The 26391-nt window shown below is 39.9% G+C and overlaps 2 protein-coding genes across 3 annotated transcripts in view; both read right to left on the reverse strand.

The window, feature by feature from the left end:
- Positions 1 to 8854, reverse strand: part of fmn2b (formin 2b) — a 27131-nt gene extending 18277 nt beyond the window's left edge. Inside the window, exons 1-5 of the mRNA XM_086015992.1 lie at positions 8577 to 8854; positions 2847 to 5723; positions 2014 to 2255; positions 1405 to 1583; positions 1056 to 1191 (exon numbers count right to left, since the gene is read on the reverse strand). Coding sequence (XP_085872118.1) covers positions 1056 to 1191; positions 1405 to 1583; positions 2014 to 2255; positions 2847 to 4405 — 2116 coding nt within the window. The 5' untranslated portion in view covers positions 4406 to 5723; positions 8577 to 8854. The remainder of the gene's footprint in view (positions 1 to 1055; positions 1192 to 1404; positions 1584 to 2013; positions 2256 to 2846; positions 5724 to 8576) is intronic.
- A 1977-nt stretch (positions 8855 to 10831) lies between these two features.
- chrm3b (cholinergic receptor, muscarinic 3b) lies at positions 10832 to 24192 on the reverse strand. 2 transcript variants are annotated; one of them, XM_086016626.1, is made up of 6 exons: positions 24081 to 24192; positions 21716 to 21780; positions 19310 to 19488; positions 17073 to 17368; positions 15304 to 15971; positions 10832 to 13070 (listed from the first exon to the last, which is right to left on the reverse strand). In XM_086016626.1, exons 2-6 carry the CDS (start codon positions 21762 to 21764, stop codon positions 12595 to 12597), a joined length of 1668 nt encoding a protein of 555 aa, XP_085872752.1. In that variant the 5' UTR covers positions 21765 to 21780; positions 24081 to 24192; the 3' UTR covers positions 10832 to 12594. The 2 variants fall into 2 exon arrangements, with proteins under 2 accessions (XP_085872752.1, XP_085872753.1); XM_086016627.1 differs by lacking the exon at positions 24081 to 24192 and having other exon boundaries at positions 21716 to 21825.
- Positions 24193 to 26391: the final 2199 nt, after the last annotated feature.

Below are 26391 nucleotides of genomic sequence, written 5' to 3' on the forward strand. Positions count from 1 at the left end.
ATAATCAGAGATGGGCACTTTCGCGACCTGGATACTCTTCCGTCCTCGTCCCACCGTCCTTATTCATAAAAATAATCGTCTTCCGACCATGTCCGTCCTTGTCCTTTTGAAGTGTTTCCTTCCTTACGTTACGTTAGTCCGCCCCCGGGCACATCACGAGAATATTTAAGATTACTTTATAACGCAATACTATTGGGTTTTATTTATATGTTTTCAGATTTGATTGTGTTATTTCCCCAAAAAGTAATTGTTGCAAAATAACGCAAGGTTATTTTAAGAGGAAACGAAAGACTTCCACTTCTGGGTCGCTTAATTGTACATGACGCTGGCAGAGATTTTTATGGTCTAAATATATCCCCCACAATGACATACTTCAAATGCAAAGGATAAGGATAAAGTTAGTTAACGAAACGAACTTGCTATCCACCTTTATCCTACGCCCAATACATAATTTATCCCGGATTACACACACAAGACAGGCTGGGCGTGCTTCTGCCAGTCAATGAAATGGTGTCCTGACTCCTGTGGCGTAATCCATGCTGTTACATGTGATGAACCACTAGAAGGCAGACTATGCCTGTGCAATGTTACATCAGGGAAGTCACATAAAAATGTTGTGCAGGCAGTTAATTAAGGCGGCTCCGTGGTATTGCAAAAGTGAACAGTGGTTTTGCTTTTTAAAAGAACCCAACACAACACGCAAGTCAGTACTTGACCCGGTTCGGGACGAACAGAGGCGACGGACAAAAACCTACTTCCGTTCTTGCCTACTCCGTCCTTTTTAAAAGACCTCTCGTCCTCCGTCCGTCTATCCACAAAGTGGGCCGACCGTTCCATCCCTGGGATGGAATGCCCATCTCTGTGAATAATGTATATTATTCATACACAAAGTAAACTGAAATCACAGGCGGTGCAGAAATCACAATGGTGTTCAAATGAAACGCTTGTTTATATGCATTAATATAGCATCCTCAAACCAACTGCTTGGATCTTGATACTACAAACAACTACATAAATAAATGAAAAAAAATATTATGGCACAGAGGTGTTCTTACCTGGATTTGTGGCTTTGATTCCAGTCCTCTCTGCACTAGGCCTGGAGTCTTTCAGATAACCTGGTTGCTTCCCCTCAACAGGATCAAGGGAAATGGTTGGCTGGTTAACAGCGGCCCACGTATACAGCTGGTCATGCTGAGGAAACACATTATTCATTCATTCATTCAACATTATTCATCTGAACCACTTATTAGGGTCGCTTGTTTGCCGGAGCCTAACCCAGCTGTCTTTAGGTGGTAGGCGGGGTACCCCCTAAAGCGGTCGCCAGTCAATCGCATGATTTTGTTATGTTATTTTGTATCAAAGTAAAACGACACAAATGTCTTCTCCACCACTGCAGCAACATACATGGAACTTGGCTGATCCAGTCGAGTTGATGTGAACAGGGCTGGCTCCGAGCTGCTGTTTGAAGCAGTCAGTGAAAGGCAGAAGAAGACCCATTGCTAATATTCTGGAGCAGAGCCTCTCAGCTTCCTCCGGCTCCTCCTGCTGCTGTTGAAGGAACAGTTTCTCGAGGAGAGTTCGACCTGGACATTGAGAAACCAGCGAAAATATGGAACAGTGGTTTAGAAATCAATGCTTACTTTAAAATTATTAGCCCTATCAAACCTTAATTTGGACCATGTTATATTTAGTTTCCTCCTTGAAACATTTCGTTTTCATTTTCTATCACTTTGGTAAACGTGATCTTATCAGTCCATAAAACTGTGACGGAATTTTGTTTTAGAATTGTCTTGGTACTTTTTGACAAATTCCAGGCTTCCTATTCTTGTTGATAATCTAAAATGTTGATCGTATCATTTTGCGATTACTTTTGCTAAAACCAGCCATTTCTCATAGTTTGATTGGCATGACTGCTAGTCAGTAACTGTGGACAGCAATATTTCCTGATATGAATCTTTTCTTACAGAAAACAGAAATCCAAAATGTTTGTGTGGACAGGGCCTAAGCAATCACCTGTAAAGACATCTTGGAAGCTGCATGCGGCAACTTGCCCACAGGAAGATCTCCTTGTTGCACAAAGGGGTTGGCTTCCTCCACCTCTGTACCTGTAGTCTTCTAAATCCCCAGAGTCGCCATTGTTGAACTTGCACCTCATTTTCCTCTCAAGCTCCTCTGTCCAGTCAGCTGAGCGACTCAGGGGACCAGCATTGCTTCGGGAGCACTGTCTTGGGACTTGCTGATCACCACCCATCAGCCTGAGAGAAAAAACGTGATTGATAATTAGTGATAATAAGAAAGCTAAGAAAACAATCTATACTGTAATTACACCACTCTTTCTCACAAAGTATTCCAAAACTCATTTTGCTCTTCTCGTCAACCCCACAGATTCCTTAATGCGATTTAGGACTGAGTATAAAATGAGAAAAAAAAAATAGAGGTGTATAGATGTATAGTTTGCATAAAAAGAGCTTTCTGTATTAAGGTGATTTTATTTCAGGCAACCACTTGACGAAATAAAATTGAGTAAATGATGCACCAATTTTTTTTTCAGCGTACCCTAAACTCAGCCAAGATTTGCCGTTCACTTTTTTGCTGAAGGGATGGGAAATCCTAACTATATTTGAAAGTATATAGAAAGTCCTAACTATATTTGCTATGTTGGCAACACTGCTTCAGACTCGTGACTGTTTGAGAACATGTAGCAACTTGTTTATTGCCTTATTTGCCTGGGACAAAACAGCACCCCCGAAAGGTAAGTTATTTCAAGTTCTATCAACATTTGTTTTGACAATCACTACCACTAATAAAATGGCAAAAGACACTTGTCCAAACTTAACCACAGTTACCTTTGGAAATGGTGTTGAGCTCTTCTTGGTGACATGGGGCTATGGGAAGGAGACAGACCTGGTGAATGTCCTGGTGAGCTGAGTTGTCTGGTGGTGGTCTTGATGTACGAAGCGAAGACGGGAGGGTACGGTTTCACCACGGGGTTTGAGGGAGAAGTGTCCTGGTTGGACCTGTGGATGTGTTTGGCCAATGTGGGGCTCCCTTGGGAAGGCGTAAAGCAAACACTGCTCCTCCTGGAGGAGGAAGCATTGGTGCCAGCAGCAGCAGCAGCAGCAGCAGCAGCAGTGATGTGGTTACTTTCTGATACAATACTCAAGCAGTCTTCAAGTGACTCAGCACTTGCAACTTCTTTCAACATGTTCCCTGAAATAATTTCTACCATGGTATGACTGCTTTTTTTGTGGTTGTCTTCAAGTGGCTGAGTCGGAGCTTCATTCACACCAGGCTCCTGCGGGTCCTCAATCGGATTTTCACCTCCTGCGTCATGCTCCCGTGTGTGAGCACTGTCCGATGTGGGATTGGGGAAACCGCTGTTGACGGTTGCCATAGTAACTGGGTTAATTGGAGCGCCCCTGTCCATAGCGATGGCTTGGGGCTGCTGCATCCAGGCGTGCTGCTCTTTTGTAACTTCAGGACCACTAACAAGGGACTTTCTCGCCATCTTCCCCTTCCCATTGATCTCCCGACCCCCCTCCGTTTCCTTCTCCCCATCTTGCCCCCCATTGGATTTCTCTATCTGGTCTGTATCCACCAGGGTTTCAACCTCCAGGAAAGACAGCGCATCTGATCCAAGCTCTAATTCCGGCGTCAGGTCAAGTATTTCAATGGGTGGTAATTTAGCAACTCCGTTACTCTGTGTCCTCTTTGCCTCTTGTCCACAGCTAACACTGATTTCACCTTGCACCTGTGACCCAGCGAGCGTGTCAAGCCCTTCACATTGTTGTTGGAGCCTGATAGCAAGCTGGATGTCTGCTAGCAAATCATCATGATCCGCTGCTGAGTGGAAGCTGTAAATGTCCGTGTCAGAGCCAGAACTGGCTCCTTTCTGTCCCCCATTCTCTGTGGGAGAGGCTGCTGCTGCTGCTCCTGTTTCTGCTGCACTCCTAGGCTTCTGTTCACCCTTGCGTCCGTCTTGTTTCTTTTCCAACAACGCTGGTTCTGTGTCTGATTGCCCAAGCTCATCTGCAGACAGCTCAGGTGTTTTCGGGTTGGCCAGATCGCTGTGTTGCAACGCGAGCACGTCTTCACTCGAGCCTGCTACTGAAGAGCATGCATCTTTACCTTTGTGATGACCCTTTCTTTTCCGGATAGAAAAAACAGAGGGCTTGGTCTCACATTTGTTTTTCTTCTTGCCTGGACCTGTGCCATGCGTTCTCCCTCCTACTCCACCTCCTCTAGTGCTGCTTGTCCCTTTACTTTCATTCTTACCGTGGTGTTTCTTTCCACCGCGCCTTGTCACATCCCCTCCTCCCTCGCTCCATCCCTCTTCCAGTGTAGGGTAGCCACCATTACCAGATGCCGCTGCAGATTTTTTTTGTTTGGCTTCCTGGTTGCCCATGTTGCCTGATTGTCAGATGGTATGTCCGCTTCCTGGCGATTTCATCCCGAGGACAGGTACTGTCCGCTGATGAATGAAAAGCTACCACAGATTGTCATTGCCGATATGTAAATCTTGGCTGTGTGGTGATTCCGACTAGATCAACACTCGTTCTTGGTCGCCGTGGCTCTATGTTGATGCTGATTCAGGAGAGACAGAGCTATGCCACCCCACCTCATCCACCCCCCCTCCAGTTCCCTTTATTTCCCTCTCAGACGTACCCTCCCCCTCCTCTCCATCTGCTGCAAACGTGTGACGCAAGCATTGCATGCTCAGTGGAGCTCAGTCAACAAAGCATGATGCAAAAGATGGTGCGCACATGGGATGAAAAGAGAAGAAAGTCATACCCAATAAAAGGAAGAATTAGCTGCAGCAAGGGTGACAAAAGGTGAGCCTTTCACTGCCACTCTAGTGATAGTTCCTCACTACATTACCCATGATTCTCAGTTTCCTGTTGACATTAACCAATGCGGAGACTGCATAGGGTTGTATTTAAAGCGCCCTCTCATAAAAAATAAAATAAAATTTATAATTAAAGGGAGACTTCATTGGTAAGCCATTTGCAGCAATAAAGGTTATTTTGTCTATAATCAATATTGATTACTACATTACTTTTCATGAGCATTTGATAAATTTAAAAAACATTTAAAAAATAATATAGTTGGCCCCCATGTTCACTGAACACGTTACTAGATAACCGTCACGTGTGTCAACTTTGGACTAGATTGCACAATGATATACACACACACAGCTACGCCGAATTGAATTTATCTATTGTGAAAAAACAAAGCCATATTGTTTCCATCCAATACTGTGGAATAAATCTACCAAGTGAGATTCCACTTTTCATGAGAAAGGTGCAGCACTGGATCTTTTGATGGTATAAAATAGACGTTGGAGAATGAGTGGATCTATCAGGAAGTGTAGCGGACAGGGTGTTCATTAACGAGCCAGACATGCATGAACAATGCTGGAATAATTAATACAGTATGTCATCCTGCCTTAAACGTATGATGAACAGAGTGCTGCTTTGGTCCGGTGTCTCAGCAGTTTAATTTACGAATGTGGACTCTACGTATGGACATAACTATCAACAAGCCAGCACCAAGGGATGGCTCACCTGTTTTCTGAAGTTGAGCCATGGTTGTTGTTACCTGAGCGTGGGATGTCATTTTCAGTCGACAGCAAGTGACAAAATGGCCGTCGAGATTTACTACTTACTCTGTCACATGCAGGTGCAGAACACAAGCAGACGCACAGCCAAATAAAGTTGACTAAACTAACAGAAAGACAGACACACACACGTACACACTCAGCGTGGTAATTGGTGAAATAAAAATATGAGACAATATCATTGCAGTCTGCTTCCTTCACCGGTCAAGACCACCAGTGTCGGACTGATGGATCTTCCGTCAGTACCGATGGAATTCCCACCTCTGTGAGTTATGTTTTTGGGGACCTAAACATTAACAAAAACTCACCAAACTTTGTCCAAGCAATGAGCCTGGTGAACATTCAAAGTTATCATGCACAATTACAAACAAAGGCTCTCTAGCGCCCCCTACAGTGGATAAACAAAATCCAACCTTGGTATTTTTGACCTAGGCCTACGTGTACAACCCCGAGTCATACAAAGTCCATTGCAGCCATGTTCTAAATCAAACTAAAAGTGAGATGTGTGATCTTTTATGTCCAATCACATTACAGGTTACAAATTTTACATTTCATTCGCCACAAAAGAAGAAATACTTATAACTCAGCTCTACATGCTTGAAAAATATCCACACTTCACAAGTATATCAATAGTTGGGGCCTTAAGTTATTTATGGCAATGTTTTGTTATAAATATAGCACCGCTCCTAAAACCCTGTTGAATTACGCGAATACTGTTGCTAGTAGAGGTATTATGGCTGATAACTGTCTGACAACCCTAGCTTTTTTTAAATTAGTATCTCTTGAAAGCCTAACAAAATTAGTTGGTGCGGCAAAACAGACAACTTGCGTGCTCAACCCGCTTCCTGGTAAACTCATCAAATAATTGTTTCCAACCCTAGGACCCTCCGTCTTAAATATCATTAACTTATCACTCACCTCGGGCACTGTACCAGCAGCTTTTAAGACCGCTGTTATTCGACCTCTGCTTAAGCGACCAAACCATGATCCAGAGAACCTCAGTAATTATAGGCCAGTTTCAAATCTCCCGCTTATTGCGAAAATTCTCAAAAAAGTTGTAGGGCAACATCTTAGTGACTATATGGCCGCTAATAATCGATTTGAAATTCTTCAGGATTTAAAGCTCATCACTCTACTGAGACGGCTCTTGCTAAAGTGACTAATGATCTTCTCTTAGCTATCGACTCCGACACCTCATCAATACTACTCTAGTGCTGCTTTTGACACCGTCGATCATAACATACTATTAGAACGCCTTGAAGGATGTGTAGGTATCTCAGGCTCAGCACTTTCTTGGTTTAATTCTTACCTCTCAGAAAGGACGCACCGTGTAATTCATGGCAATGCGACTTCTGAGTTTTGTAAAGTTACATGTAGAGTCCCGTGGGATCCGTACTAGGACCCCTATAGTTTAGCATCTACATGCTTCCGCTTGGTGATAATATACGTAAATATAACATTAGTTTTCATTGTTATGCTGACGATACCCAATTATATATGCCGCTCGAGATAACAAACCCGGCTAATTGCTGTAATTTAGAGGCGTGCCTTGCCGAGATTAAACAATGGATGTCTCTCAATTTTTTGCTTTTCAACCCCGATAAAACCGAGATGTTGATTATTGGCTCGTCATTGGCACCTATCTAAGGACACCACTCTGAGGCTCGATAAATGTACTATGACCCAAAGTGATTCAATAAAAAATCTTGGTGTTATATTCGACCCAAGTCTGTCTTTTCAAATGCACATTAAGAATATTACTAGAACCGCATTTTTCCATCTCCGTAATATTGCTAAAATCCGTCCAATTCTGTCGAATAGTGATGCAGAAATTTTAATCCACGCGTTTGTTACGTCTCGCCTCGATTATAGCAGTTAGTCCAAAATGCCGTAGCAAGACTCTTGACAAGGACGAGAAAGTTAGATAATATTACTCCGATATTAGCCAATTTGCACTGGCTCCCAGTCCACTTGAGATGCGATTTCAAGGTTTTGCTACTTACCTACAAAATACTGCGCGGTTTAGCACCTTCCTATCTCGTCGACTTAGTGATATCATATGTTCGGATCCGAAACCTTCGGTCACAAAATGTTTTAGTAATCCCGAGAGCCAAAAAGACGTTCGCAGGCTCCAGAGCGGTTTCTATTCGGGCACCGATGCTTTGGAATGCCCTACCCACGGATATTAGAGGCACTACCTCAGTAGAAATGTTTAAAACACGACTTAAGACTTATTTGTATGATTCTGCGTTTAGTTGAACTGTTTGTTTTGGCCTTTTTACTGCCACTTCTATTCTTTTTCTTCCCCCTTTTCCGAGGCTTGGGAATTAGGTGATGACGACCGAATTGGAGCTTGCTGTTTAGATCCAACAGCAACTGACTGCTATATATATATACAAGATTGGAGGCTGACCACATCCTCGGAGACGCTGTTATGTCATCTTCCTGCAGTACTTCATTTGATTAACTTTCACATCACTTTAACAAACACTGTATGGTACTATAATGCGTGTTCAATGTTGCCCACTCGGCATCCATTGCAGCCTGATCATCCTGGATATCTTAATGTCCCCCATCTGTGGTCCCTTCTCAAGGTTGCTCACTTTTCCCCAGATGGGGTTTTTGGGGTTTTTCCTTGCCCTCCTGGGGGTTAAGATCAGGGGATGTCGTGTATATGATCTGGTACATATGTGAAGCCCTTTGAGACTTTCCTGTGATTAAGGGATATATAAATAAATTTGACTTAACTTGACACTCGATAATTACAAGAAATTTTACATTGTAATGTACTGCACCCTGCCTACAGAACAGACCTAACAATGAATTCAATACTCTAGGGTTATTGTACCTTTTCTAATGGCTCAGTAGCGCCCCCTACAAATCTTTAACGAAGTAGCCCCATCTGTATGTTCACCTAAGTCTCCAAAAATTGGGAGGCATATGTATGCACAACACTTACTTTTGGAGGGAGGAGGAAACCGGCTGCTTCATTCATGTGGTGAGTGACATGAATATCAAGTGTTTAAAGTTACACGTGGAAATTACGTCAATTTGAGTCACGACGCAGTGCGTCGCAGTCACAGCGCTTATTTATGCTCTGTCCTCGCAATCATGTAAACGGGATATTCAAAATGTTTCAGAAATAAGAATTTTGACTTTAACCCGACTATTGACTGCATGTAGTCACTATGGTGCTGGGGACAAAATGGAGGAGGAGGAGACACGGGCGTCGTAAAGTCATGTACGTCGTAATACGAGGACTGCCTGTATACTACTGTTACATTAACGATTGAGTCCTTACAACGGAAGTTCCGGTATCCGGAACCCTGAACCCGGAAACCGGAAACCACAGCGCAGCCCGCAGTCGCGCAAAGTCAAACAGTTCCCGCTCGATACTACGGAAAAACTTTGACCGCTGCGCCATCATCGGATCCAAAACGGCGACATGTAAGTTACTTCTTTGGCATGCGTTGTACTGAAACTGCTAAAGATTTAAAATTTAGTCATTTACATTTTCGTCTGTAGCTCATGGCGTCCAAACGAAGAAGAATGGTAATGACCGTGGAGGAGAGAGTGAAATGCATCCGATTAAGTCAAGCCGGACACAAAGTAAAAAACATCCAGGAGACACTTGGAGTTGGAAAAACTCAAATCTACGAGACTTTGAAAAAGAAGAAATCGATTCTTGCTCAGTACGATTCCGGCAAATTGCCCGCTCAGAGGAAATTGCTTGTGGTTCGACGGACGAAGTACAGTGGCGTAAATGGACGTGTCTTGGAATGGATTCGCTGTTGTCGTGCTAAAAACTTCCCGCTAACTGGAACGCAAATTAGAGAGAAGGCTAGCTCAGTAGCGATTTCTATGGGCATAGAGGACTTCGAAGCGTCCCGCGGCTGGCTTCAAAAGTTTGTTGCACGACATCAGCTGAGCAATGCCGTCTTGTGTGGTGAGGGAGGGGCAGTGAAGTTAGAGACAATGAGTGAGTGGGAAAAAAAGCTACCAGGTCTCATTGTAATCACTAAAGATTACACAACAGAAGATCTCAATGAATCCCTTGAGCAAACCACCAGTCCGATCAAGTCTGACGAAGATGATGATGTGCCCATTTCAACGCGTGATGTAAAGCCACCGTCCAGCAAGGAAGCTATGGAGATGGCATCAAAAATGCTCTTGTATGCACAAGAATCACCAGACATCAGTGATGATCAACGGGACACTTACTTGCAATTAGCAAGAAAACTGTATGATACGCAGACAAACATTTTCATACAGCAAAGAATGAAGCCAACACAACATCTCAAAATAGAATCATTTTTTTCCCAAGTCTGAGAAAAATCAACATTAAAATACAGTACAGTTTACTGTAGTCAAGTGCAGTACTGTACTGCATTGGTGTTACTGTATTTTTTCATGTTAGTTATACTGTATTGTATTTTGTTCATATACCTGTACTTTATAGTGCAGTTTTTGTTTAATAAAAATTTTGGGACAAATATTTTTTTTGCATTATATTGCTTGTGTTGTTTTAACATACTTGCACGGTCATACAGGACATGTACCGTAGTTGTTTCCCACATGAGGAAATTCTATTATAAGGAAAGATTGGACAGTGTATGATTCCTTACTAGAGAATACTTACTGTATATGTATGTTTGGTAGGATGTCGGTGTTAAATTTCATCCATCCATTATCGATACCGCTTATCCTCACAAGGGTTGCGGGGCGTGCTGGAGCCTATCCCAGCTGTCTTCGGGCAGCAGGCGGGGGACACCCTGAATTGGTTGCCAGCCAATTGCAGGGCACACAAAGACAATTATCCGCACTCACAATCACACCTAGGGGCAATTTAGAGAGTCCAATCAACTTACCATGCATGTTTTTGGAATGTGGGAGGAAACTGGAGTACCCGGAGAAAACCCACACAGGCACGGGGAGAACATACAAACTCCACACAGGGAGGCCGGAGCCGGGATCGAACCCACGACCTCTGGTATTAGTATTAATTTACAATGTCAATTTGATGATACCTGCAGAAACCCTGTGCAAGTATTTCGAGAAATATCAGCCACGGTTCGAACAATTTATTATTTAGAAATAGAGCAAAAACTTGATTTGAGTGCTGTATGTTGGCAGTGAATTCAACTCACTTCACAGATAGCAGCATTTGGTAGATAGTGAACAATTGTTCCCAAAAAAGAGGCGTCAAACTGTTGATTGACATTACCAGTTTAACTTTACTGTCAAAATAAACCTGAAACAAAAATACAACCACGTAGCTTTAATTTATATTAGTCAGTGTAGCTTAATGCTAAACGACAATGCAATACGCCATAGATGGGCTAAAGAATTGCATCAGTGTCACGTTATAACCTTTTCAGCAAGAGATATTTGAACACAAATGGTGGAGCAACACATGTATGGAGACATATAATACAACACTGTGTTGTTTCTACCATTGTAATGGAATTTAAAAAAAAACATGCAATGAGCATTTCAAACAGCCCTGGAAAAACTTAACAAAGGAATTCAACAAACAAACAATTGATTACTGATGTGCATGACCTATTCTACACAGACTGCTTTTCTCACAAATAATGTCCCTTTTGCGCATGTCTAAGTTGAGTTTTAAGGCCAACTGATGCCATTTTAATCGTCATGGTAATTTTAATGCATTGTCTTGGAGAATTCCATCGAATTTCAGCCTGTATGAGCTTATTTGTGGATATCTTTAAATTAAAATGCCAACCAATTGTAGAAGCGGTTCCCCGAGTAGCCGGGAAAACAATGGAAGAAAAATGAAAACAGCAAAACAATAGTACAACAATTATATATGACAATATCATAGGAGTTGGATTTTATCTGTATACAATTTTTTGACTGGTGAGGCGGCGCTACAGCCTGTTAGGAAAGGAGAAAAGTAGCACATAGGATAAGGGCAGGGCGTAATACGACATGTATTGTAATTTGTCAGAATGTTGAAAAGCATTCACGTATATGATATTCTGCACCAAATTATTTTATTGAGAATAAAATCAACTGTGTTGCAATTTTTGATATACTGGGTGAGCCCAGTTAATAGATCAGCCTCGACATCTGTTGGAGTGAGAAATCAATCCTTTTTTCATGGGCAAACCTGAAACAGGCTGTTTGTGTATAATTTCGATGTCAGAAATTGTCTGAGCCTTCTTAAATGTGAGAGACATGCTAACCACTGGGGCTGGACGAATAAATCGAAATTTACTGGTGTTTTGAATTTTGGCTTCTCTCAAGCTTTAAAACGTTATAATCTAAGAAAAACGACAAATGTGCAGAATGCCTTTACAATTTCCCGACATTGTGAAAGGAACCTGAATGCACCATGTTGCTCGCGTAGCAAGCGCATAGTGTATGATGATTCAGGCGTCACTCAGCTAGCTATAAGCTGTTTAATGACGCCCCCATTGGAGTTTACAGTAAAACTAAACACACAACAAAAAGCATATGTGTTATGTTTATATTTAAATACAATACGTGCTTAATTTTTTTTTTAACCATTGCTAGTGCTAATGCTAACATCGATGTAATCAGAGTTGGGCTATCCAACTATGTGACAAGAACTGTGAAAGAAGATCACGGTGACAATCTTTCTTCCTGTATCTGAAACTTTTCAAAGGTGTTACATACCTAATTTTTACTCGACTGTTGCAGTGTAACAATCGTAGTAGAGTATATTATATATTTTTAACACTGTACATAACTGATATCAGAAATTCGAATTGTAAACTGTAGTTCAAGAAATAGGTCTATTGGTAAGAGTATAGGAATTTCTGAGCATCACAGTACAAGTCTGTGTTTTTTGTGGGGTAAGTATGCCATGCCAAACTTTCCCAAAATATTATAAAACATTTAGCCTTAAAAATATTAATATTATAAAATATTTACCCTTTAGAAGTCCTTTTGCAATTTCTAATTTGTAATGTTTTAGTTATACTTCTGGTCTACATTTGATCTTTCTTTCGGCAAGCTGCAGCATTCCCCCTCTTGTTAAATTGAGACTTGCTTTTGTTTTTATTCCACTGGCACATTAAGATATCCCTGAACGTTGTTCGAAAAGTCTTGTTACACAGGGCATAGCACATAGGGTTGACTGTGCTATTAACGTAACACAACCAGTAGCCCAGTGCCCAAAGATCTCCCGGGATGCAGTCTTGGCAGAAGGCTGTAACTAAGACCATTATATTGTATGGTAACCAAGTAGTAATGAAGGCCAAAAGGATGGCACTCAGTGTCCGTGCTGCTTTCTTGTCATTTGCCTTTTTTTCATTCTTGCGTTTGTTAACCTCTGTCTTGGCTTTCGAGGCAATCCTTTTCACATCTTTCATGGCGATATTATCAGGGGTTGTGTCAGTAGGTAGTGAACCTTTTGACTCTGATTTTCTGTTCTTGTCCTTTGCCCTTTTAGTCTTCTTTCCATCTACAGAGAACAAATCATCATATTACAATATGTCATATAGATTGGATTTGTGACACATTTCAAATTTTTTTTGCTCTCAAGTGGTACAATTTCGATATGCGTCCTGGTGCCGCGAAGGGAAACTAACTAAACATTATGTAATGTTCAGAGGTGGGCATTCCGTCTGACTGGTCCGTCTGTCCGTCACTGACGGACTTCCATTTTGCTGACGACAGAAGGGAAACTTAAAAAAAAAAAAAAAAAAGAAACTGACAAAAGCACAGACTGAAGTAGATTTTCGACCGTCTGTGTAATCATCACTAACCTCGTCAAGTCTGAACGGATCACGCATTCCATCATTGACGGATGCCCGTTTTGCTGACGAGAGACGGAAACGCAACCCAGACTGCATTGACTCTACAGTATATGTACAGTATGCACCAAGAGAGAAGCATAAGTTGCTCAGGCCGACTAGTTAATGACCTAAGAAGTAATAAAGTAGCTTCGAAAACTGAGACAATTTTACAGAGAAGTTCTTGTGAATTAAGTTTTACATTTCTAGTTTGATTTTTGGAAAGAGTAGGGTTAGGAGGTTGTGAAATGGTATTTTGCATGCCCACACTTCATTTCAAAAGATGGCAGCAATGTGCCAAAAGTTGTTTGCCAACCTCTAAAAGAAATAATAATAATAAAAACATTCATTTTTTGCAATGGCTACTTTATTTCTATTTGCACAAGGACTAGGAAACATTTTAACCCACCAGGATTATACCTTTGGCAACAATGTGACACAGGATTCTGCTCTTAAGAGTTAAAGCGGCATCAGGCTCCCACTTAACAGCTCCAATACATTGGCAATAAGTGTAGGCTATTTGAAATGTCAAATGCATGCGTAACATTGTTTGACCAGAAGGCCAACACTTTATGATGTGCATAGTGCACTTCATTTACCATTTTAATCAAATCGGTTCAGATAATGGATGGATTTTTCATCCGGGGACCTCTTTTTTCCCCTTGATTGATGAACTGGCAATCCTTTGACATTTACTAATGGAAGCGCGGTTAAAATAACATGATGGACAGACGATTACAGTTTGGTTTGTTTTGAAAAAAGGATGGATTGACGGATGACGGACAGGTACACAGGCATCTGACGGTTGACGAATGACAGACCGGCAAACTTATAAAATTCCCACCTCTGGTAATGTTTCACATACAGTAAGTGTTACTTGCTAATTAATTTTAACCTTCATGTTGTCACTACTTAGTGATGACATTTATGTAGTTATATAGTTCTTGCAATTTGTCACATGCAATATGTGTTACTTGTACTTTGAATAGACAATAGAAAAAAAATCCTATATACTGTAGGCTTGAATCCAAATTGGGCAATTCCAATCCAGCCTTAAAGCGGAAGTCAACGCAAACATATTTTTTTCAAGAATATGTTCCCAGCAGGCCCACTAGTTGAAACACAATATTCTGATTAATTTTGCGTTTGTGGAATATAAGTTAGGCAGCAAAATGCACTCGTTTTTAGCCATTTCTGGGGACGGCCATTTTGTCTTCTGTCGACTGAAAATGACATCACAACTGCTCACAACTACCAATCACGGCAGACCTATTATCTGAATCTGAGTCGTGATTGGTCGTTGTGAGCAGTTGTGATGTCATTTTCAGTCAACAGAAGACAAAATGGCCGCCCCCAGAGATGGCTAAAAACGAGTGGATAACACTTATTCCACAAACGCAATATTCATCAGAATGCCTTCTTTCAACAAGTGGGCTTGCATAGAACATATTCTTGAGAAAAATGTGTTTGCGTTGACTTCCGCTTTAAAGAGGAGGTCAACCCAAACAATTTTTTAAATAATATTTTCTCTGCAAACCCAGCAGTTGAAACAAGGCATTCTGATAACTATTATGTTTGTGGAATAAGAGTTAATTCACCGGTTTTTAGCCGTCTCTGGGGTCGGCCATTTTGTCACTTCTGTTGACCGAAAATGGCATCACTGCCCCTCAGGGCTCAGGTAACGACCAATCATGGCTGACCTCTTTTCTGAAGCTGAGCCGTGATCGGCTGAGATGGCTAAAAACAGGTTTTATTAACTCTTATTCCACAAACGCAATATTTATCAGAATGCCTTGTTTCAACTAGTGGGCCCGCATAGAACATATTCTTCAATAAAAAAGTTGTTTGGGTTGATTTCCCCTTTAAGAACACTCAACATAGGTTAGGGTTACTATATCTGACCTGTTGCAAGCCTTGTTTGGTCTGCGTCATTGACTTCATCTTCCTCCTCTGAAGCATCATTGTTGTTTAAACTGTCACAGCAACTCTGCTCTGCTGCGGTGGTGTCGTCAGCCTTTTTCAAACCATGGCATAAATGCGATGAAAACTGGAAAAATAATGCACTACGCTTTCCTCTGTTCTTCATTCCTCTTGGATTACTCGAGTTGTCCTTTATGTTGTCTGAAGGCAGCTGATTTTGCTCAGCATTCGCTGAGTTTATTTGTTGTGTCGACGTTGTGTCTGATTTCTCCTCTTGGCTCCTGGTCCCACCATCATCAGACCTTTGATTTTGACTCTGGCGGTTTCCTGCACCAGAGCCCTTAAGACCCTGTATATCCTTAGCGCGTTTCTCTGTCTCCTGATAGATCTTCCAAAACAGGGTTGCCATGATAGTAACTGGCAAGTAAAATGCAGCTATAGCAGTGCAGAATGCAAAAATGGGCTCAGACAGAAACTGGATGAAGCATTCATTAGGCGGCACTGTCCGCTCACCAACGATGTACTGCCAGAACAGAATGGCTGGGGCCCAAAGAATGAATGATATTGACCAGGCTAAACAAATCATGGTCATGGCCCGCTTGGTTGTGCGCTTTGCGCGATAGGTCAAAGGCCTGGTAACGGAGAAATACCTAAAGAAAAAAAAAGAAGGAAGAAAAAAGGACATGAATTAGAAGCAATTTCAGAAATGTCTGTGTTTAACCCACTTGCTACATGCCAACACCAATAATGTTCCATGGTCAATTTTACCCACCCCACTCTTAGACAGAAATGCACATTTAGTTTTGATTTACAACCATTACATGTTATTTTAGAATTCAGTATGGTCCAACATCAATTCTCTCTTTGTATCAGCATCACTGTACAAACCCCCCCCTTCCACTGAAGTCGGGATGTTGTGTCAGGTGCCCTGAAAGCTTATTTAGCAAAATATCCCGCTTTCTCTTTGTTCAATTTTAGTCATTTGAAATGGCTCCAATGATGACTTTTGCTTAACAATATTACTTATTTATTACTTATTATTTTCATGTGGTCTCTCTACTTTAATAGTGCTATTCATCATTGTACGATGGTAAATTGAATTGTGTTTGTTTGCCATGTAGACAGTCAACCACAAGTCACCCGCATGGACATGCCAAAGCATTGCAAGTTTTTCCATGAAATGAAAAACTGCTTTTTTGATGTGCACAAATAACACGTAATGATGTGGAAATTGGAAATTCAATTCTGATCTGAGAAATGTATCAAAGCAACCGAGAAAAACTGTAATCACAAAGTAGGTCTAAACTTAAAGTGGAAGTCAACACAAACATATTTTCTTCAAGAATATGTTCTATGCAAGCCCACTAGTTGGAACTGGACATTCTGATAAATATTGCGTTTGTGGAATAAGTGTTATCCACTCATTTTTAGCCATCTCTGGGAGCGGCCATTTTGTCTTCTGTCGGCTGAAAATGACATCACAACTGCTCACAACGACCAATCACGGCTCAGATTCAGAAAACAGCTCAGCCGTGATTGGTCGTTGTGAGCAGTTGTGATGTCATTTTCAGTCGACAGAAGACAAAATGGCCGCCCCCAGAGAGGGCTAAAAACGAGTGCATTTTGCTGCTTAACTTATTTTCCACAAATTAATCAGAATGCCGTGTTTCAACTAGTGGGCCTGCTGGGAACATATTCTTGAAAAAAATATGTTTGGCTTGACTTCCGCTTTAAGAAAAACAATGGTTTACCTGTCAAAGCTTATGACAAGGAGGTTCATGACTGAAGCATTACTGGCAACATAGTCAATTGCAAGCCACAAGTCACAGATCACTGGCCCCAGAGCCCATTGATTCATGATGATGTAGGTAGTATAGAAGTTCATTGATAAAGTGCCAATGGTCAGGTCAGCAAACGCCAAGCTCAGTAAGTAGTAGTTGTTCACAGTCTTCAGTGCCTTGTTGATCTTGAAGGACAACAGAACTAAGATGTTCCCAACAACAGTAACAAGTGAGAGTGACCCAGTGAAGAAGACAATTACGAGAACCTGGAGATGAACAGTAAAAAAAGAGAAAAAAAAGATGGTTACATTATGTACTGTATACTTTAATTTGCTAATTTTCTCTCAGTGAGTGGTAAGGTGTAGTACAGGGTGTTTCATAAGTTGGTCAATTTAGGTTACCTTATATCTCAGTGACTGTTGAAGATAGGAAAACACAACTTACATTTCTGAATGCTGCTGATCTTTTAGCAAAAATCACAAGGAAAAAAAAACAAACACAAAAATCTGAGGAATTTGTGTTTTTTTTACTTTACATTTTTCTACATGCTAGCCCTTGGTAACACGACATACATCGAAACAGTATTCCATTTCTTGCCAAATGCAAACAAGCAAATCGGGATCAATGGTTGTTAGCTCTTGACTGCACTTCTGATTGATTTTCCGGGGACCCGCTGGAAGGTGTTTCAAATTTGCTTAATTGCTTCAGTTGAAGGTAGTGGTTCAAACACCCCTATTCGTATGCCATTTTTGTATGGTACGTCTGTCTGGTAGCTGCTTCTATCACAACATCTGCATGGAACACGTATCAAGAAATCATTCTTATCACACTAAAATGCCTTCTCCCCTCCACTGAACAGCATTATCAGTAGATAGCAATAAAATCTGGCAAAACCACGTTTTACGCAAAAAGTAAAATCATTGATTATAACCTAACAATGGTCTGCCAAGACCAGCAAAGCACAAAACTTGATGATTTACCCTTTCAAGAGAAAGCGGTTTTATCATGCTAACCTTGCCATTTCCCAAGATATTAATTTTTGAAAAGTAACGTAGACTTATGAAACATGCTTTATATTTACAAATAAGTATATAAAAGTCCGTTGACTGTACACTGTTCCAAGCTATTATGCATGTAGGAATTACATTTAATGAACTAAAAATGGGCTTTTCCGTCAAAGATTTTGCATATGTGTTTTTTCCTTAGATCTGAATCACAACCTTTTTGAGTTAGCGTCCCAACTGAGTCTAATTAACCCATTAAGGCGAAACATCTCTCTAAAACCTAAGGCCGACTTTAGAATCAACATCTAAAGCCTGAAGTTTTCCCGGAAATTCAACACTTACAAAATATTCACACATGCCTGAGTTTATTATTATTTACTGTATCAATCAAAGATGTAGGCATCTTCTCCGTTCAAGTGATAAGGAAGAGGGGCTCTTATGTTAACGTGGGACTTGATCAATAAATCGTTTTCGGGGTTGTAGGAATTGTCTTTGTACTTTGTTTACGTGATCCCTACACAATGACAGAAATACACTCTAAAAACAGTTGGGTTAAAAATGACACAATTTTGAGTCAAAAATGGACCGATCCACAACTTGGGTCAATTTGACCCAGCTTTCTTTTGTCCAAAACAATGCAAAAATTGTGTTATTTTTAACCCAACTGTTTTTTGAGTGTAGTTTGATCAAATCGATTTGTTTTTTTAAAATGATCATGTCATTTTTAACATTATCTTTATATATGACAATATATTTCCATTTTTTTCACCAATTGTAATGTTGATTAAAAATAAATCTCCGGGCTTTTGTAGAACCTACAATAGCATGATGATGACAAAAAATTGAATGAGCGTAGATTGCACTGAATAGTTAGAAAAATGAATATTTACTGCCTAACAATTTGGAACACAGTGTAGTTCAACTCAACCCTGGAAATAAAACATGTAATATTAGCTGTATATTTCATGATTAAATTAAATACATGAAAACCTCAAATCAACTTGTGCACAAAACTATTCCAACATTTAAATATGGATGTATCTTTTAAAATTACCAATAGAATATACTGTTGTTAGCTAGATAGCTAGATGCAGTAAGTACATTCCAAATACCATACAATGACCAATTCAAAAAAAGAATTGGAGCAAATCTGAATTTTTCATGCTTTGCTACTGGGGAAATACCTAATCGTCTGATTGTTACCTGCCAGACTGTATGTCCTCCTAATGGGTCAAAGTTCGTTGTTGCCTGGATTAGTGTCCTATTTCCTGGTGAATCAGTGAAGTTTGTCCCATGGAAAATAATATGACTGCTATTAAACTGATGGGTACTCCACCCACCAACGCTGCCAGACAGAATGGCAACTTCCTGGTAAGAGCCATCTAAAATGGAAAGAAATCATATTTAAGAATCAGTATAAGGAATGACATTTTTGAACACTGTTTTCCTCCACACAAAAACAAAGTGTTGGGTATTAAATGACTAGATGCTTATAGAAACGTTTCATAAACGTTGTGACATTGAGTTTTATCCCTAAATGTTGTTCAGAGGAGAGATCTTATGAAAATATTAATTGGATTCATTTATTGACTTTAAAATTGCATGATAAAATATATGGAGGTGTCTTTCAGCTGAAGATAACTAGAATAAAAGCAATCATTTAGCCCGGTGTTGTTTTCTTCAACAATGACTATGACAAAATGATTTTGTTGATGCACCACATTTCTTATGACAACGTGACGTTGGTGAGCTAAACATGGTTCTTGGATGGCGAAGTCATGATGAGTTATCGTTGACGAGAGGAGACTGGAAAAAAATGATAGTGAGCGTTCTGCCAGATGTTTAAAATGCACCCTCACTGCAATTGTTAAAACAGCAGCTGCAATGATGTAGAGCCCTCTGTCCAGTCAATGGGTCCATTTTTGACCCAACATTGTGTTATTTTAAACCCAACTGTTTTTAGAGTGATTCATTTACTGAACCAGATTGATTAACATCATACTGTACTTACATCATATGTCATTTTCTGCTCACAGATTTACACACACATACACTCACACACATTTCACAAAGCCTACACTTATCTGCCAATCTGTTGAACTGTTAACCAGTATCTTATGTCACATTGTTGCCAAAAGTACCATCCTGGTGGATTAAATTACTTCATAGTCCTTCTGCAAACCGAAATAAAGTTGTCATGACAATAAATGAATGTTTTTTCTTCAAAGTGGTCCTTGTAGACTTCTTATTCGCAGTCATCTGCTTCTTCTATCTTTTAGCAGTTGGCAAACAACTTTTGGTGCATTACTGGCAACGTCTCAAATGGAGTGTGGGGCTGCAAAATACCGTTTCACAACCTCTCAACCAGACTCTTTCCAAAAATTAAAATAAAAGTGTAAAACTCATAATAACTTGTCTGTAAAACTGTGTCTGTATTCAAACCTACTTTATTAGTCTTAGCTCATTAAAATAAGTTGTTGTCTTCCCAGCCTTACTAACTCACGATTCTCTCTTTGGTGCATATCGCCACCTACTGCACATAAATGGTCAGCGCAGTCTACTCAAGTAAGCCTGCCGTCGTAACGAACACACGCCAGACAGGTGGGGCGTGTTTCCGTCACCCGTCAGCAAAACGGGCATCCATCGTGACTTGATCCAGTTTGTGACGATTACAATGACGGACGAAAACCCGTCCGTGCTTAGTCAGTCTTTTTTTTTTTTTTCTAAGTTTCACGTCTATCGTCTAACCACAGCAAAACGGGCGTCTGTCAGTGACGGACTGAAGGACCGGTTCATCAGTCTGACAGAATGCCCTCCTCTGTTGATTTCTCTAAGACTGCATGGGAAGCTCAACTTCCCCTAAAATCCCCCCCAACAAAAACAAGGTGGTGAAATATGTTCACCATCAGTTAGTTATCACTGGTAACTGACAGCTTCCTTCTCATTCATCTCCGCAAAGTCACAGCACTTTTACACAGTCGGATGCTAACCGTTTACTGCTTTGGGCATTTGGGAGTGAGTTGTTCCACTGTGCGAAATTGTACGGTAATTGGATAAATGATGGGCATTATCCCGCCCATCGGATACACAGTGTCTCTGGGGGTCTGTGGAGTAGTGGGCTGGCCCGAATGATCGGCTTCTGCATGATGATTGGATGATCTGTCTGAGGCTGATTCCCTCTTTGATTGACAGTGAAAAAAAGCGAATCGGCGATCTTGAAGAATAAACCTCAAATTCACTCAAATCAGGATCAGCTGTTCATGTTGACTTCATGTTATGTTGCTTATGTACTGCATACATTTATGGTCTTTATCTAAATATCTAAATTCATCAGCTGATGCTCTGTTTTTGGACTTGAAAATTCTCCTCTATTGTAAAGTACCGTAAGAGGTGGGCATTTTTGAATATCAGTCGGGCCCTACATAAATAATTAAATTAATTCATGTTCGTTACTTCACAGATTTCCCGAACCTCCCGATTTTTGTGTGGGGTTCTGGATAAACGAGGGATTACTTTGTGCTTTGTGCTAGTACCTGCTGTCTCAACTCTTTGTCAGGCCGATATAATTATCAAATGTTAAGCATAGGTACTAAGTGTTGTTGACTGTACCAAAAGCAGCTGGTATGACCGTGGCATCAGAGTTTGAGGTTTCATCCATAATGTCGAACAGTCATCTAAAGGAAGAGTGGAGAAAAACATGAGAAGAGGCAAAATGGGGAATTAACTTCATCCATCCATTCAATGGTCTATAAAAGCAATCCGATTCCAAAATTTGCCTTATGGATTAACAGAAAGTACATATACATACAATGTATGTAAAGTACAAATACATGAAAAAAAAGTTATACAAAACTAAAAATACAGTGTATAAAACAGTATGTACACCCTTCTTCAAATGCCCTTTTTTTGCAATATAAAAAATGATACCAAGATAAATTACGTATAAATTAGTTAAAAAACCAACAACAAACAAATGAACAGATTATGTGGTTGCACACGTGTGCACATCCTCTTATAAGTGGTGATGGGGGCTGTCTTCAGAAATAACAAGTCACCTTCAAATTTATGTTAAATGAGGGTCAGCACATTTCTGTAGTCACGTCTTACAGCACAAGGCATGGTCTGCAGAGAGCTTTCACAGCATCAGGGGGAACACATTGTTCAAAGGTATCAGTAAAAGGCTTAAAAAAAAAAAATAGGAGGAGTCCAGTGTAAAACACATTTTCCAAGGCATTAAATATACTGTGGAACACAATGAAGACAGTCATCTTCATATGGGGTAGATATGGCACAACAGTGACATTACCAAGAACTAGACGTCTCAGCTTTAGACGATGAAAAGACTGGTCAAGAAAGCTGCCGACTTTTTAGCCATAATTTGGTTTGGCGCAAACAACACTGTTCATCACCAAAACAACACCGTACCTACAGTGAAGCATCATGCTTTGGGCTGCTTTTCTTCAGCGATCTGGGTTTGCACGGGAGGTGCCTTTGCAATTTGACACATTTTGAGCATTTTTGCAAAGAAGAGTGCAAATTTACCGGTTGATCTACGTTCCGTACTGATAGATTCCTACCCAATAAGACTGAGTGTAGCCTGGGTGGAAAAAAATGTTTTGCAGTTATTTATCTTGGTCTGATTTTCATCAGAAAAACCTGAAATTTGAACTGGGGTGTGTGTATTTCCACTGTATGTTTATTATGAAAATTGTGTATTTTAAACTAATTACATACCCAACGTTGATACTAAAGCCTTGAATTTGTTTTGAATAAACAAATGAAGGCTTTATTTAGAACATGTGATAGTACACAGTCACAAGAAAGAAAGAAACAAACAGAACAGACAAATCAAAGTGGTCAAACAATACTAAAACAAACAAAAACAGCAATGTGCTAACTCAACAAGATTCAAAAGGAGTGGAGAAAAGCATAACCTTTTTTATTTTTATTTTTTTTAAATCTTACCCCTTCTCCACTGGTCTGTCGGAATTGAATTGCCCACAGACAGTCACACATTCACAAACAATAGAAAAAAATATAATGAATAAATATATGTGGGGAAAAAAAGGTGATTCTTAAAGTTCTTCTTTCCCTCCGTACTCTGTTCCATGCTAGGACATGCTTTAGTTCCAAACTCAAACTGTTCCAAAACTTCTCTCCCCGTATGGATATACATTTGTTTGTTGTCCTGACACTGACAAGCCATTTTTGATTTATCATCCATTCACCCAGACAGGTTCCATTGCATTGCTGATTATGGTATAGATTAGCATAGCCTGTAAAGAAACGATGACATTACTAATACAGGCTGTACTAATTAAAGCCAGAACCATCATCTCCATAGGCTCCAGCTCACCCTCAACCCTTATGAGGACAGGTGCAGAAAACGGAAGGTTGGATGGCTGGACCAATGCTTTGGGATATACCTTCACTTCAGAGGAAAGAGGGCATTTGCGTTTGACAGAATATACATAAATAGACATAAAATTTGACAGTCGTTTGACCCAGCAAAAAAATATATACATATATATATATATATATAAAATCAAAATCTGAGGGACAGTTCAGTTGGAGCGAAAGGCAAAAGGAAGATTATCGATTAATGTTGTTGTTGTTTTAAACTTTAGCATGTGTGCAAATAGTGGATTTATATTTACACTGGCATGCATAATTAAAATGTGCTCATTCTTCATCTTAATACAAATCAGTTAACCTTTCAAATTACGTGTACCAATTTGCTATCCATATAGTATCTACCAATCTAGTTGAATGGTACAAATATATCGTCGCTGTCTTGTGAAAAACATGTATCTCCAATTTTGGAAACTTTTTAAATGTTCACATTAATGTGATGTCTGTAACGCGGAAACACCATTCATGTAAAAATAAGAAAACATTTTAAAAAATGAGTTAAATGTTTTTCACAGTACAGCAACGATATAATAAGTGATATGGAGTCAGATCGAAAACATACCCAAAACATGCAGGCTCCACAAAAAAAGACCCAAATCGAACTTTTAATCCAAGAGCCTCCTCTCTGTAAAGGCGCATTGCCAACCACTCTTCCATTGTGCTGCCATCATGGATGAACTGTTACTGTTAAAACAAACAAACATAAAAAAATAAACATTGAAAATGAACCAATGAAATCCTCAATGAAATCCTCAATGACAACATAAGACAACTAAAAAAAAGAGACAGTACACATTGTATTTATGCTTACGGTAAAATGTTAAACCCTCCTGTTATCTGAGTTGGTCAGAAACAACAATAAAGATAGTAGTAATTCCAATACACTTTGTTCATATCTCATATTACAGTTTTTCTTCATTGGTTTGACTCATTTCTTCAAACATAAATGCCATTCTTAAAACTATAAGATCATTTGGCCAAAGGGTCTTACAGGTCAGTGAAACAACACAGCGCATTAGCAAAAGCTCATCATATCCCTTCCAAAACCTTTCACACATGCTTCAGAACTAGATCCCTTTCCCATATACGGAGTGAGTACCACCAAAATTGCAAAGATCTTTCTCAATTGCTTTGGCTCATTTGCATTCACTTAGAAATGTTGCCCAAAATAACCTGGATTGTTCATCACAACACCGTGGATCACCTGCAAAAGCTCATCTCTCTCCCAAAACAGCGTACCTATATGTCAAAACTAAAATCCTTTCTCATCGGAATAGTCAGTGCCCCCGAAATGGCATCGGCATCCCTTTGGCATTGTGTGAGCACTGCGAGTCAAAATCCCTGCTAAAAATACCAAAACAGTATAGACCAGCATGGTTTCGTATAGTGTTTTCGTCCTGGTCTTGAAAAAGAAATATAAACTGTATCTAGCCTACAGTGCTGTAAACAAAGTTTGACTTGTTAGTGACACTTTCACTGGTTGCTGTCATCACCCTCGCTCCAGGCCACCATCCTCATCCTCTTGGCCCTATACGCTGCTCTCAGTTTGGCTAACCATTAGACTGATAATCAACTAATAGGTTTAGATTAGCAAGATCTATTTCTTTGTGCTAACTGTAGGTTACTGTACATAACCATTTGCAAAGATGCACTGAGACTGCTGAGACGTATACTAAGACATTGCAATTTCGTTTGGGGGATTTGTCCATGTTATTTTCAGAATATCATTTCTGTTTCAAGAAATGAGCCAAATTAACAGAGTCAAATTAACTCCATTACTAACCATTTCAATCAATATTTAGAACACGCCCTTTCACATGTTGTCGTTCAAGGGGGATAATTCACTCATTTTCGCAACAAAATGCGTGTTTACAATTTGTGTGCGCAAAGCATTTTCATATCAACAAGCCGTCAAAGGCTTCATTTTGTAAAAATGATTTGAAACCATTTTTAACATTTCATTTTGTTTTTTAATCTGAAAATGGGTCAATGTGACATGACGGGAAGGTTCAAGAATTTTAGGAGAGGAACCAAATGTGAGCACAACCTTACATGAGTAGAGATTCCCTTGTCATTTTACTCTTTCAAGGGAGTCATGTTTCCATCGTGATCCTGATTTAATTTTTTATTGTGCTACTTTTCATCCACTTGTGATTCAAACATTGGTTTACTTATTGAGTCATTTCAAAACATTATTTCAAAAAGAATTCCCGTTATGTTAACTGTGCTCAATGAAAAGTGTATCTGTTAAACGTTTATATCTATTCAGCTAAGCAGTAGTTTTGTACCAAAATAATGCTATCACCATGAAAAAAAAAAAAGAATAAATTTGACCCGCAAATAGTTCACATGAACATTCCTCAGTTTCTTCAAGTCAAATAGTCCTATGGTAAATATAATCAAAATATATGATATGATATATGGAAATAATATAATACTAATATAATAATACTCTACCATAATAAACACAACATGATTAACCTATGCTTTCATTTGTATAATAATTGAGCTGTGTGGTTAAGTTGGGGGCAAAAAAAAAGACTTACCAGACGCATGGATGATATCCAACTTGCAACTCAGCCCTACTTGTGCAGCATGTTGCTTTCCTTGGCTGCTCAGACTGCTCAAGCGCTGTGTGTGACTGGAGCCGACTGCTCCGCCTTTTAAGCTTCATTTATACAGCGAAAATTCAAGGGCTACGTGACAGCACAAAAAATGAACTCATGAGAGTCTAGTTCATACTTTGGAGGAGGAAAAACTGCATTGAAAACAAAAGTGGAAATATGGAGAATTTGAATTTATACTGTATGACAGGGTTATTGTGTCTTATATGCCTTGTTCTGTAAATTTATTGGCAGATGAAATAAACCTAG

This window comes from Filicampus tigris, chromosome 19, assembly GCF_054856515.1.
Source record: "Filicampus tigris isolate MCC_2025a chromosome 19, RoL_Ftig_1.0, whole genome shotgun sequence".
Lineage (NCBI taxonomy): Eukaryota > Metazoa > Chordata > Actinopteri > Syngnathiformes > Syngnathidae > Filicampus > Filicampus tigris.

What these genes read in the sequence shown, in the direction of transcription:
- chrm3b (XM_086016626.1), bottom strand. Translation starts at nt 21,764, where the DNA reads ATGGATGAAACCTCAAACTCTGATGCCACGGTCATACCAGCTGCTTTT. An exon ending in GGTCATACCAGCTGCTTTTG is followed by an intron (nt 19,489 to 21,715) that starts GTACAGTCAACA and finishes TTTCCATTTTAG; the next exon opens with ATGGCTCTTACCAGGAAGTT. An exon ending in CCAAACAAGGCTTGCAACAG is followed by an intron (nt 13,071 to 15,303) that starts GTCAGATATAGT and finishes TGTTCTCTGTAG; the next exon opens with ATGGAAAGAAGACTAAAAGG.